Here is a 13,448-nt window from a genome sequence, read left to right as displayed (position 1 = left end):
TGTATACAGCATATTGTTGGATTTTGTTTCCTAATCCACTGTGCCAGTCTATTTCTCTTAATTGGTGAATTGAGTCCATTTACATTGATGGTTATAATTGAGATGTATTGACTTATGATTGACATGTTATTTACCTGTTGTCATTTACTCCTTTTTCTCCTGTGTTTAATTGTTTGCCCTATTTAGTGGGTTCCTTCTGTTCTCATTCGTTGAGTTCTGATCACTTTGGTCCCTCTCTAGAACATCTTTTAGTAGTCTTTGTAGGGTTGGCTTTGTTGTCATGAAATTCTTTAATTGTTCTTTGTCATGGAAGTATTTCACTTCTCCATCAAACGTGAAAGAGAGTTTTTCAGGGTATAGTAGACTGGGCTGGAATTTGTTTTCATAGAGGACTTGAAGTACTCTGCTCCATGCTCTTCTGTCCTTCGTGGTTTGTGAAGCGAAGTGTACTATTATTTTAATGGGTTTTCCTTTGAATGTGATGTGTTCCTTTTCTCTAGCAGATTTCAGTATGTTATTCTTGTGCTGGATTTCTAGGATCTTGACTATTATATGTCTCAGTGTGCTTTAATTGGGTTGAAGTTTTTTCGTGTTTGGTATGCTTCAGTTACCTGTGTGTCAGATTGTTTCCTCATATGTGGGATGTTTTGTGCTATTATTTCTGCCCATAGTCTGCTTATATCATTTGTATTGATTCTTTCTTTCTCATTGATGTCTATTAGTCTCACATTATTCATCTTTGCATCATTTTGCAGGTGTTGAATTACTTTTTTCCTTCATCCTAATTGTTTTTAAGAGATCCTTTCTTACCTTTTCACTAGTTGCAATGGTGTCTTCAAGATCTGAAAGTTTATCTTCGCTTTCACTCAAATGGTTTTGCAAGTTTGTGTTTGACATTTTAAGTTACTCTATATCTCTTTGACTCTGCTTCATATGACCTATTTCTTTCCTGTGTTGTTCATTCAAGCAGTCCATTTTTTTCTAATCTCCTCTATTTTTTATCAGTGTCTTCTTGAGGAGTTATTAATTCTTTTACTATAGATATTATTTCTGATCTGATTTCCTCTGTATGTTTCTGCATTTGATTCTTTACTTCAGATCCTTTCAGAGATTTCTTTTTTATTTGAGAGGTTATTTCTGATCTGAGTTCCTCTGTACCTTTCTGCAGTTGTTTCTTTCCCTCAGACGCTATTGTTTCAGACATTTCAGCTGTGTGATTCCTAATTTCTTCAAGTGTCCTCTGCACTTGTTCTTGGTGGGCTCGGGGCCAGGGATTGCATTTGCTCCTTTGTCATTTCATGTAGCACTGACATCTGATCTTTGGTGTAGAGCTTTGGTACAGTTATAACCTTAGCACCTATTGAAATTCATGTGCAGATCTATTGAGTTCATCCAGTTGCACCTGGCTTGGGTCTAGCTGTTGTGCTCAGCTTTTTCCTGCTGCAGGCCTTGGAAGTGAACCTGTTGTGCCCCTCTGGCACTACAGTGAACCTGTTGTACCCCTCTGTTGTGCCTCTGGCCCAGGGAGTGCAAGGGAGTGCAGTAGCTCTCACACACACTAGCCGGACCTGAGCTTGGGCTGGGTCTAGAGCATCCAGAGAGCATGGCAGAGGGTCTCACTCATGCGATGTGCCTGGGTTTGGTCCAGAAAGGTCCTGTGAGCACAGGGGAGGAGAGTGCAGCAGAAATTTTCATTCAGTTTTTGGGCTTGGGCTGGGGCTCCAGAGGGTGGAAGGGTTCCAAGGACATGGCAGAAGGTCTCATGTGGCATGCCTTGGTTTTCTGAAGTTACATTTTGTATCTGTATAATGAAAATAGGATAGATAATAGGAGAGCTACTTTCTCTTAATTCAATAAATAGATTTGTACTAATAGTGTTTGTGGATAAGATATCATGTCTGCATCTTGTACTATGAATAACCACTAAGAAGACAACAACATACAATGTATTTTATTTATTTTTTATTTTATTATTTATTTATTTATTTTGTGGTACCAGGGATTGAACTCAGGCCCTTGCACTTGCCAGGCAAGTGCTTATTCTACTGAGCTACCTCCCCAGCCCACAATGTATTGATTACTGAAACTGTCCTACTAATTGGTTTTAAAACTCTTATTGCTATTTGTTTCTCAATTAAATTGTAATTAAATAAATCTGTGACAGAAAACAAAAGAACATTGCCCCCTCGTCTTTTTTTTCTTTGTGAAGCAATATCTAAGGTTCCTTGCTTCTTGGGGTGTGGCGTCCATATGAGACAGCGCTGGTGCTCACGAGGCTTCTAATACGCCAGCAGGCTTCACATGAGGTCAGACCTCAGGAGACTGCAGGCTTCTGAGAAACTTCCAACAAGACAGAGAAGCCTTGGGCAAAGCTCCCTGCTGCCCAGAACATTCCCATGGCCTGTGCTCCTATGGACATGGTTATAGATGGGTCCACTAGCCTCCACCTGAGACTCCCCAGGAGCACAGATGGTTGGGACAGTGTGTGTTTCAGGTGCCTCAGGGCCCTTGCTCTGGCCATGGCCCCTGCACCTGTGTCTGCTCACAGAAGGTAAGACCGCTGTTCTGAACTGGTTCCTGTAAGTGTCTATGCAGTGCAGGAGGAACAGTATGCACACACAGCATCCCAGGACTTGGTAAGAGGAAAGCTCCTAGGAGCTGAGGCCTGAGCTCTGTTTGTCCTTGTCTTGAACTGAGTATCATGTATGGAGCCTCAGTGGGCAAAACTTTTAATTCATGGCTAGATGCTCTTTGTCTGAAAGGGGACCGACCTCCTCAGTGTGCAGTCAGAGCTTCTAGTTCTCCTTTGGCTTCCTGTAATTCAGTCACCCAGGATCCTAGTAGTAGTGACCAACTGGTTTTTGTTGTTTGGTTTCTGGTAAGGGTGATAGTGTAGCTTGAACTCAGGATCTTCTTACATCCTTAGTCTGAACCCACACCACTGTGCAAACTTTAAGCCAAGGTCTCCCTAAATTTCCCAGGCTGCCTTCCAAGTCACCAACCTCCTGGGTCACCCTCCCCTAGTGCTGGGATACCAAGGAGGTCCCCCTGGCTCTGGTTCTTCAGAGGTCCCTGATCTGCTTACACTTTCACTTTCACCACTGAATTCTTCCCAGAGCCAGGTATGGCTTCCTCTATTGCAGTAGGACATCAGCACCTCCTCTCCCTGGGGAGAATCCATATGGCCCAGCTGGACAGGTCCCGGGCAGGAGGTAGGAACAGCAGGACAGGACAGCCCATTCCCTGCAGTCAGAAATGCCCTCAAGACCTAGGCCATAAAATCCCCTGAGTCCTTGTAAGTCCAGCCCTGAGTCCCATGGACCTGAGATCCATCAGCTGGATCAAGGCTCTAAAAGGGCAGCATGAGAGATGGGGTGTATCTAGCTGAGTGGGGACTGGCCAGGTTCTGATCAAAGGGATAGAGCTGGCCCCAGGAAGACCAGGACACAGCCAGATGGTCCCTGCAGATGAAGTTCTGGGGCTGAGGGGTGCAGGTGGCCTGGCCCTATGGGGCTGTCCTCACCACTGCCCTCATTGCTGTCTTCCCTGTAGCAGTCCTGCCCTGCTTCCTCCTGGATCTGGTCTAATCCCAGTCTCTGTCCACATCCAACACTCCTACCCATCCTCTCTTTGCTGTCACTCACTCCAGCTAACAGAAGCCTTCATCTTCCTGACCCTGGGTCACCCATGCGACTGGGTTATTTTCTTTGCTGCCTATAGCCTTAGCCCTAGTCACTGAGAGTCTATACTGCAGCAGGGAGGGCGTCTTTCTTGGAACGAGGCAGAGAATCAGCCGTGGCTGCCATGAGATGCAGGGAAATGAGGGCCCACTGGGGCCAAAGGGCAGGAGCTTGCAGAGTTGGCAGAAGGCCCTCTGGCTCAGAGGCCACAGTGAGGGCCAAGACTATACAGGGGACGAGCAAGCAGGGAAGGGCAGAAGTCATCATGGAAGGACAACAACTCTGTGGTTTGTAGTGAAAGCTAAAAGCACAGTTTACACTCTTAGGGACAGCTGGCTGTGGATGTCCGGGATGCCTCACAGGGGCTTTTCCTCTTTGCCTCCAGACCGCATCATGAGCATACTGTTGGAAGCCAGTGGTGCCTTTGCCACCAGCATTTTGAAGGTTCTTGGTCAGGAGGACCCTGTGTGCAGTGTCTTCTTCTCTCTCGTGAGCATTTCCTTTGCTATGGGCATGGTCCTGCTGGGGGCCAAGGGCAGCTTGGTGGCCGAGATGGCTCAGGTAGGCTCTCCTCTCCCCATCCCCTTCTGTGATATGAGGTATTATGGTTTGTTGTTGTTTTGGATAAGCGGGGAATCTTCCCAAAATAATAAACCAGAAAAGAGGAAATTTTCCTGGCATCTCATTTAGGAAATGAGCTGAGAGTGGACTGGCTTCCTGGGTTGAGATTGCCTAGGATTTGATCCCAGCATGGGAGAGGTAAGGAGAAGAAAAGGATGCCGCAATTCCTTGACACAAAGGTCACTGAGATTGGTCTCCTTTTGAGGCTCAAGACTTTGCAGCTGTAATGACCCATTACTGCCTTACTACTCAGTGAGAGGACAAGGAGAACAGGCTTGAGACGTCCATTCCTCTAGGGACGTATGTAGTTGTGACCCACACCAGGACTCATCTGGAAGGTCCTAGTACAAGTCTCTGTCCCTAGCAGATCTCAGGACGGGAAGGAGACCTGTGTCTGAGGTCAATTCCCAAGGCTGCTAACTGGCCTCTACTGCCCTGCCCATGGCTCTGTGCAGGGCCTGCTAAACTCTTTCACTTGGGTCTCATTGTGACCAGCAGTACCCGCAGGACCCTTTGATTAATGTCAGCTCTTTCCTTTTCCTGCTCACTGAGGCTGCGAGGTGGATGCCCAGAGGGGAAGCACCTTGGTGCCTCTTAGGAGCATCTAGGCTCTGAGCTCCCTGAGGCACTCTGAGGAACACTGAGTCACAGACTCAATGCTCAGGTACAATGAAGAGGCCTCCCTGAAAGTCATGGTGCCTGCTGCAGATCTCCACTCTCAGGAGGCTGAGTCACCCAGCCATCCAGGAGACTGAGTCCAGTCTGGGGCACACAGCTAGATCCTAGCTCAACATGAAAAAAACAAATTCCCTGCATAGGGTCATTTTATGGAATATTTATTGTTTTGTTTTTTGGTGGTGGAGACCAGAGGACCATACTGACACTGGGCATTGACTTCCTCCACAGGCACGGGCATTAAATACAGAGAAGGACATTCACGGTGGCTTCCAGTCACTTCTCACCCAAGTGCACAAGTCTGGCGATCCGTTCTCATTCAGCATAGCCAACAAGCTCTTCAGTACAGAGAGCTTTGAGCTCCTCTCAGTGAGTTGAGTCTCCTCAATGGGAAAGTTGCTTTAAAATACCTTGGCTCAAAGCATGATGGGAGGACCCAGAGAACGTGAGGGGCAGTGGGCACCCATGGTTGTCTAGTTGCACAGCTCTCTGAGCTTGCTTCCATGATTTCCCGTTTCAGGTCTGCACAGTTCTCCCTTTCCTGTCTAATTGTTCTTGACTCAGCATTTCCCTACCTAGAGCCTGCTATTTCACATCTCTTAGCCACAGGGTGGAACCTCACAGGGGACAGGTACGCCTCTTTAAAATTTCAAGGATCCAGTTACTACTACTCAAAGGGCTTGGCAGCTGGCTGAACTTTTCCACCACTCCATGGCCTCACCTCATGGGTGTCTTTCTGCAGTCATTTCAGGAGTCCTGTCTCACGTTCTACCAAGGCAAGCAGGAGCAGCTCTCCTTTGCCCAAGCTCCAGAGAGCTCCAGGAAACACATTAATGTCTGGGTGTTCAGAAAGACTGGAGGTCGGTACTAGGGGTTATTTCTACTCCTCCCGACTCCTGATGAACTTTTCCTTATTTGGACAGGATCATCTTTCATATCCAGATCAGACAGCGAGATACTGCACGCTTGGGCATAGGAGCAATTAAGGCTGGAAGTGTGAAATATTGGCACACCTGAATCCCACCAGGAGCGTTGCTATTTCTGCTAACAAATGAGGCAGTAGCGAATGGCAAGTAGTTTTCCAGTTACAAGTCTATAATTCTTTCCCCATCTCTTCCAGAATCTTTACCATTTATGCAGTGTTGCATCAGCAGTTAGCAAGGACACTCTTAGTTCATGAAAAGTGGCACTCAGTATCCAGAGTCAGAACAGGGAATCCAGCAGGTCCACATTCCCTTCCACAGGGAGTCCTGGTGCTCTGTCTGGAGGATCCAACAGCAGTCGCTCTTCCATTTCCTCCCTCTCTGTCCCTGTTCTGCTGTTCTTTACATTGAGTCCTCTCTGCCCAGTGTCAGCCCTGGGTGTGTGCATAGAGCGATAGCCACACACTTTATTCACCACGGAGGGCGCTGCAATTCCCACCCAGCAGAGCTATCATTTCCTGCCTGTTGGGTCTCCAACGCGTCCTCTCTTAGAACCTGCTTTCTTGCAGTGACTCAGAAGCCTGTCGCTGCCTTCATTTGGGGGATGCTCCTCAAGTGTCCATGGGCATGAACACCACTCCTAGCAGTTGTTTTTGGCTGGTCAATTCCTAGCCATCCTAGCTCAACACTTGGAAAACATCATGTTGACACCTGCCAGGACATTGTCCCGTAGTTTGTTCCTCAGGGTGCTTATAAGCAGTCACTGATGGCAGCCTCTGCCTTAATCAACAGGCAAAATTTATGAGTTGTTGGAGAAGCATTCAGTTCATGGAGTGTGCAGGCTGGTTCTTATTAATGTTGTCTACTTCAAAGGAAGATGGCAAGAACAGTTTGAAAAGTCGAGCACAATGGGACTGTCTTTCAAAATAAACCAGCTACAGAGAAGCTTTAAACAGAATCCTTTGGTAAAGTAATGGAGGAAACACTTTTAACTTTGCAGAGGCATTAAGCGATTAAATGTAATTTGAAGCAATATATTTCTGAATTCATTTTAAAACTCAAGAGAACAATATTATAGGATTAAGGAATATTTGTTGCTTAAAGGTTTTTTATAAATAGCTGCTCTTGCTGAGTCATAATTTCTCCTACATGTATTTGCTGCAACCTAGGATGGAAACTAAAGGATTTCCCCTAAGTCCAAGTTACTTAGGTGGAAACAATAAGAAATTTATGGAGAAATTGTGCTGCATGGGTGGATCACTGGGCAGGGGCTGGAAACTGGGACTACATAGATCTTTCAAGAAGTCATTATGAAATTAAAACAGGAATTCATTTGAATTGTTAATTAACTTAAAAATTATTAATTCACTGTTTTCTAATTTCTAATATTAAAAGCAAATGGCAAAGCCTTACATAGTGGCCTTTTCAACTTCATGTAAAGTAGAATTAAAAGAATTTGACAGGTCCTATGATCAGTTGAAAAATGGAAAACTAACTAGAAAAAAATATTTAGTTTATTTGTATGTATTAAACTACCCCTCTATTTAAAAATAACATGCACTTTATGCCATGATGCACATAGTTTTTGCACGGGACTGTGGGGCCCTCTCAGAGCCAAACAGGAGCAAGGGGAACGCTCAAGGCTTCCTGCTGGGTGCTGCTGGTCCTCACAGCTAGCTCCCCAGGGGGCCACTCCCTCTGCCCACTCCGTGGCTTCTCATGTCCGCGGGAAGTGCTGGCTGAGGTTTCTCCCAGGGTCACCAGGCAAATACTGCTTCCCTCCTGGGGGCCTGAGGGCTCAGCAAGCTCCTTTGGGCAGTTATCCTGCTCCTGGGAGAATCCCTGTAACAAGTGTGCCCCTCTGCTCACCCTACAGAAGGAGCAGAGGCCGGTGCAGATGATGTGTGAAGAAGCCATGTATCCTTGTGCCCAAGAGAGAGAGGTGCTGGAGCTGCCCTACAAGGGCCAGGGGCTGAGCATGGTCCTGCTGCGCTTAGATAAATGCGTGGACCTCAGCAAGGTGAGACAGGGACTTGGTGCATTACGCGTCCTGCCTGGACCATCTGGTGATGTCGCTGTGTGCAAGCCCACAAAAGGTGTGCTGACAAGTGGCCGGACCTTAGCTGTCTCTCTGCTCTCCCACTGACCTTGAACACACTTTCGCTAAAGCCACTCAGAATCCCACCTTGTCATGTCCAGCAATGAAGTCCCCTGGGAAGAGATACTAAACTCAGCACCCTTGATGAACTAAGGGGAGAGCTGAGTAGAGGAGACACTGCATTTGTTCGGAGGAAAAAGCTGCTCCAGACAGGACAGGGGACATGGAAAGATTCATGCCCATGGTCCTTTCTCTCTGGCTTCTTATAGGACATTTTGAAGGACCCTCACTCCTCTGGAACTTGTTCCAATTTGTGACAGCACAGCCTATGTGGATGTTCTGTTTAATGTGCTTGGTCTGCCTTTTGTGTGTCTGTTTGTACATCCAGGGTCTTACCTCAAGGAAGAAAAGCTTCTTCGTTGGGAGGGACTCTATAGCAAGTCAGCGTCCAGGTACTAGGTGATGTATGTATCTGCAGTAGTAACACAGAGACTCTGCGGTGAGGAAAACACGTGTGCAAGTGCTTAGGTGTGGGCACATATGGTGCTCCCTAGGCAAGCGTCACCCCTAGCTGGCACCTGCCCCCTCCTGTGTGCCGCGCTGGCCCTCGAGGCTTTGCTCTTGGATCTTTGCCTTCTGAGGATCTGTGCTCTGCCCCTCTACTTTCCCTCTGATGTAAGCCCCAATGCTATTGTGCTATTTGTGTTTTAATTCTCTGGTTTTCCTTTTCTAAAATCACTCTTCGTCCTTGTAAAATTTCCACCAACTTTCTCTAAGATGCTTTAATTCTTTATACCCAGGATTTTATAGGGAGTGCAAGGAGCACTGCATCGTACTCTTGCCCGTCAAGAGCCCCATTGTGCATATCCCAAACCCCTTTGGCGTGGCTCACAGAAAGAGCCACTTGTTCCTCCTCAGCACTGATGCTTTTCCTGATCCAGAACTAAAGCCTCCTTCAGAAACCAAGCACCTCACCAAGCCCAGCTACACCAAGAGTGCAGCCCCTGCCCTGGGCACCAGTTAGCAGTGGTGATAAGGAGGTGGGGCCCCCTATTTTACCACCAGAATCCACAGTTGGGTGTCATTGCACATGCTGGGTGAAGGACAAGCTGGAGAACTCACAAGCTTCCAGGCAGCTGCAGGGACAGTGAGTGACTATGGGCACCACCTGGCTGCCAGAGGAGGCTGGGCTGCCCCTTGAAGGGACCGTAGTGGATGGGTACTACAGTTTGAATGGCAAAGTATAATCCCTGTCTTTCAGGTGGAAAAAGCCCTGACTTTTGAGCAATTCCAAATCTGGACCAGTCCAGAGTTCATGAAGAGAAATGAAGTACAAGTTTGCCTTCCGAGATTTAAACTGGAGGAAGAATACGACATGGGCTCTGTGCTATGGGCTCTCGGCATACTGGATGTCTTTCATCTTGGCAAGGCAGACCTGTCTGGGATGTCACCTGACAGTGATCTGTGTCTGTCCAAGTTCATGCACAAGAGTGTGGTGGAGGTCAACGGAGAAGGCATGGAGGTTGCGGCAGTATCATCTTGTATGGTTGAAAATTATTGTGATAATAAAGGTAGGCCAGAGTTCTGCACTGACCGCCCCTTTCTGTTCTTCATCAGGCACAACAGGACCGACCAAGAGCCTGCTCTGCTGTGGCAGGTTCTCATCCCATAAGGGGTGCATGCCCTGTGTACGCGAGCATTTCCACCTCTTTCCCCAAACCCTGTAAAAACTTTGTCAAGTTGGCTCATTAGAAAAGCACTTGCAAGGGCCAGCTAAATAGCTCAGCAGATTAAAGCACCTGCAAGCAGGGGCAGGGGCTGGGGGTTCGGTCTTCTGGCCCGCCCCCAGAGTGCGCTGAGATGGCAATTGAGATTGGGTATGGTGGCGCTCACCTGTAATCCCAGTTCTTGGGAGGCTGTAAACAGCAGATCACTACAAGTCCGATCTAGTAATGAGACCCTGAACACCCTGCAGACCCTTCCCTAAAATACAGAAAAAAGAAAGAAAGAAAAGCACGTGCAGCCTGAGGCCAGCTGGGCACACACCTGCACCATCTGTCCGCATAGGCGCACCTTGGATGCGCTCTGCTCCCCCCACCGCTTCCCCCTACTCAAATCCATTGTGCTACCTGACCAACGGCTCCAGAGAGCAGAGCTCCACGTTTAATGCAGGATACAGAACAGATACCGAAGTGTGGGCCTGATACTCATAAACAACTCTGACTCTCCTGCTTGATCTCTTTATTGTGGTAACAGTGTGCTTCCTAACACCTCCAGGCCTATCACACACTGCCCTGAACCAGACCTTCTAATTAGCAAGCTATACTGGTAGACAATCTACTTCCTGTGATAGTTTTGTTTATGCTTCGATTTTTAAAGAAGTGCAATTTTAATTTTGTTTTTACTTGGTGTTTGCTGTTCAGCTGCTCTGTGCAGAGCACTACAACAGCGTCGGGCTTCTTCTGCAGCTGCTCTTTACCACTGGTGACCAACTCAGAGCTTTTGTGGCAACCAGGTTGCCCTATTTAATACATTCAGTCTTATACAGATCACAAGTATTTGCAGTGACTTGACTTCCTGTGACTGACTCTGGCTCTTAAATCACTTTCAGCACTTTAATTCATTTCAGAGATCATCTTCTTCAAGAAAGTTTGCATTTTCTCCAGATCCTGACATGCACTAAAGTTAAATACAAAGAGAGACTTTCATAGTGCATTTTTGCTGCTCCATGTATTTTACCATTATCACTCTTTCAGTTCCTGCAAAGGTATCCATCCTGTCTTTCTTCCTTGGTTTTCCTCCACTATAATTCCCTACATTCTAAAAGAGCGCAGGGATGGGTCCTGCCCATGGCTCTGGGGCTGAGCAATGTCAAGTCTTATGGCTTTAGTCATCCAGTGTGTTCACACCCTCCTCCAGTGTGAACTTCCACGCCTTGCAGTCACCTCCTCCTTTCTTCCGTCCACCCCATGTGCCAGCCTGCTTGGCAGCTCAAAGCTGCATCCTCCTCCAAATCTCACTTGCCCCACCTCACTTGAAGCCCTTTACTGCATGAATTTTTCCCAAAAGCAGGTACGAACTCTGCAGAGAAGGGGACGTTTTAATGTCCTGGCTGAATCTTCTTTCCTTTAGAGACCTGGGAAGCTGTAGTCACCCTTCCCTGCCCACCTCACAGGCCCCATTTCAACATAGCATATGTTGATTTCTTTTTTCTTGTGGCAGAGACAAAATATCTGGCACCCAAAATTAAGAGAGCACTTGTTTATTTCGCTCACCCTGGGGGGTAGTTTCGTTGCACACGGAGGTGGCTCCAAGGCAGTGCACATTGCAGATTAATTACATCAGGTCACAACGGAGGAAAAGCAAAAGCATCACCAGCGACATGGAGAAACAGCAGAGGGCAAACCTCTTTTCCTCCACCATTATGTTATGTGTAGGCTACCTGTCCAGAATCAATAAAGACCTCAAAACAATAATCTGAGTTTTCAAGTATAGATCAATCACAAACTCTAGAAGTGCTCCCCATGACAAGATGAGACTTTGGGGGACCTTTAGAAACAAAAGATAACATTCTATACCTGCCCCTGTACATCCCTTTTCACAAAAGGCATTTCTGTCCATCTCTAGGAGTTGCCAAAGTCCTAACAGTTTCAGCATTGCTGAGCAGTCCACGGCCCATGTGTCCTCTGGGATGGAAGGTGAACATTTAGTAGTGAACTCTAGTACAAATGAAAAGTTACACAGTTCGAACATGTAATTGCACAAGATAAACATTACAATTTAAAAAAGGCTAAAACAGAGGATACAAAGGATGGAGATCAAAATAAGTCCTAGCATAAAAGACAATAGGTCCTATTATTATTCCACATGACAATCTGCTGCAATCTGTGGAAAACTGTGAGCTCCATGTGTTTCTACCCTTGTGTTACTTCTAGTGATTGCTGTTCTCATGGACTTTTGACTTGATCCAACTTTGTTCCCCTCTTGTTGCTTTCTTCAAACAATCCATGCTTGGGGCTTTTATCACTGTGATCTTTATTGTACTTTCGTATTATACACACAACTTTACAGAGTGGGCACACTGCCTGGCCTTTTGAGAAAAGATACAAGCCTTTTTACCTCGGAAACATTTGTATTTTGTATGTACCAAAAACCAGTGCCCCTTGAAAGATGCTGAGGTCAGCTGACAGGCGTATGAGATTCCCTCCCCAGAGCCACCTGGTTGTAGGAACCAACTGCCTGAATTACAGAACATTCTGCAGTATTTTGAGGAACGAATTTTGTCTGTCATCTCTTTTTGGAATGTGGTGCAGCAGTCATTCCAGAACACCGTATTCTGTAGTGATTTGCTTTGAGCGAAGTTTAACTTTTTTTCATTTTGAGGCTACTAAGGTTGGAGAGTTGTTGTGGCTTGTGACACCCTCAGGGCATTTGTTTTGATTTTCCTGTTCCTTTTCGGCAATGATGATCTCCTCAACTCTATCTCTTTAGTACACAGCCTTACTAGAGCTTCCTATTTGGACAAATTCACAACATTTTAAATCATCCTGTTGGGCTCTCTTTGATTTGTAACATTAGGCTGGCTAAAAGCCCCCAGTAATGTCCATGTCACTGAGTCAGCATTTGACTGCTTTGAAATTATTTTAATCAAATTAATTGGAGCCTCACCCTTAATCTCAGTCTCAGGAAAAGTCGTAGACACCAAAATTCAGACAACCTTTCTGCCAAACCAAAGTGCTCATCATCTGGAGTCCTTTCAGCACAAAATTGTACATCCTTGAGGGTGCTTCCTCAATCCAGCACTTTCGGGGGAGGAAGAATCGCAGCTACCAGCTGCCCATCAGGGCTGTCACCAGGACCTTCGTGATGTGCACCAGGACTCGCAAGCTGAAGAAGCTGAACCCGAGGACCTTAAGCGCCGCCCGCCCTTCCCATCCTGGCGCCCCGGTCCTGACCCACGTGCAGCGCGTTGCTCCTGGCTGTCTGTTGGTAGAGGAAGCTTTCCGGGTCTTTGTTGAGACCCGCAACTCTGTGCCAGTGGCGTTTTCTAAGCATTAGCAGAAAGAATAGGAGCAGTTCTGAGCCCATAAGGTCAGACAGGCCTTGCTAGCAGTAGCCTCTGGTGCCGGTGTTGCGGTCTGCAGGGATCAGAGGTGAATTCCACCTGCTCCCAGCTGTGGTGCTGGGGGAGGCAGTGCTGCCCCAGGCCGCCTGTGTGTGTGGAAGCGCTGGCGCCGAGCTGGGAGCAGCAGCTCTGGACGACCCTGTGCCTCCCAGGGGTTCTGAGGATCCACGTTCTCAGTGGGCCGGCTGGCGATCCCAGTTACCCAGGAGGCTGCGGCTGGAGAAGGCTCTGCAGCTCACGGCCAGTCAGGGCCCGCATAGTGAGACCTTGTCTCAAAAAGCCTGAAATAGCCAGGCGTGGAGGCACACGCCTGCAATCCCAGCAGG

The 13,448-nt window shown here is 47.2% G+C and overlaps 2 protein-coding genes across 2 annotated transcripts in view; both read left to right on the top strand.

Moving 5' to 3' along the window:
• The window catches only part of LOC101585144 (serpin B9-like), a 389,019-nt gene that overhangs the window by 238,878 nt on the left and 136,693 nt on the right, over nt 1–13,448 (top strand). The gene's annotated exons all lie outside the window — the stretch shown is intronic.
• Nucleotides 3,182–9,724, top strand: LOC101591867 (serpin B9-like). Its single transcript, XM_012514053.1, is given in 8 exon segments — nt 3,182–3,212; nt 4,066–4,241; nt 5,208–5,345; nt 5,719–5,836; nt 6,692–6,835; nt 7,777–7,919; nt 9,259–9,633; nt 9,635–9,724. Coding segments are annotated over 8 exon segments (1,215 nt in total).

This window comes from Octodon degus, unplaced genomic scaffold (genome assembly GCF_000260255.1).
Source record: "Octodon degus isolate 3935 unplaced genomic scaffold, OctDeg1.0 scaffold00023, whole genome shotgun sequence".
NCBI lineage: Eukaryota > Metazoa > Chordata > Mammalia > Rodentia > Octodontidae > Octodon > Octodon degus.
The sequence above is the reverse complement of the archived record's forward strand: the minus strand, read 5'-3'. Positions and strand labels throughout refer to the sequence as shown.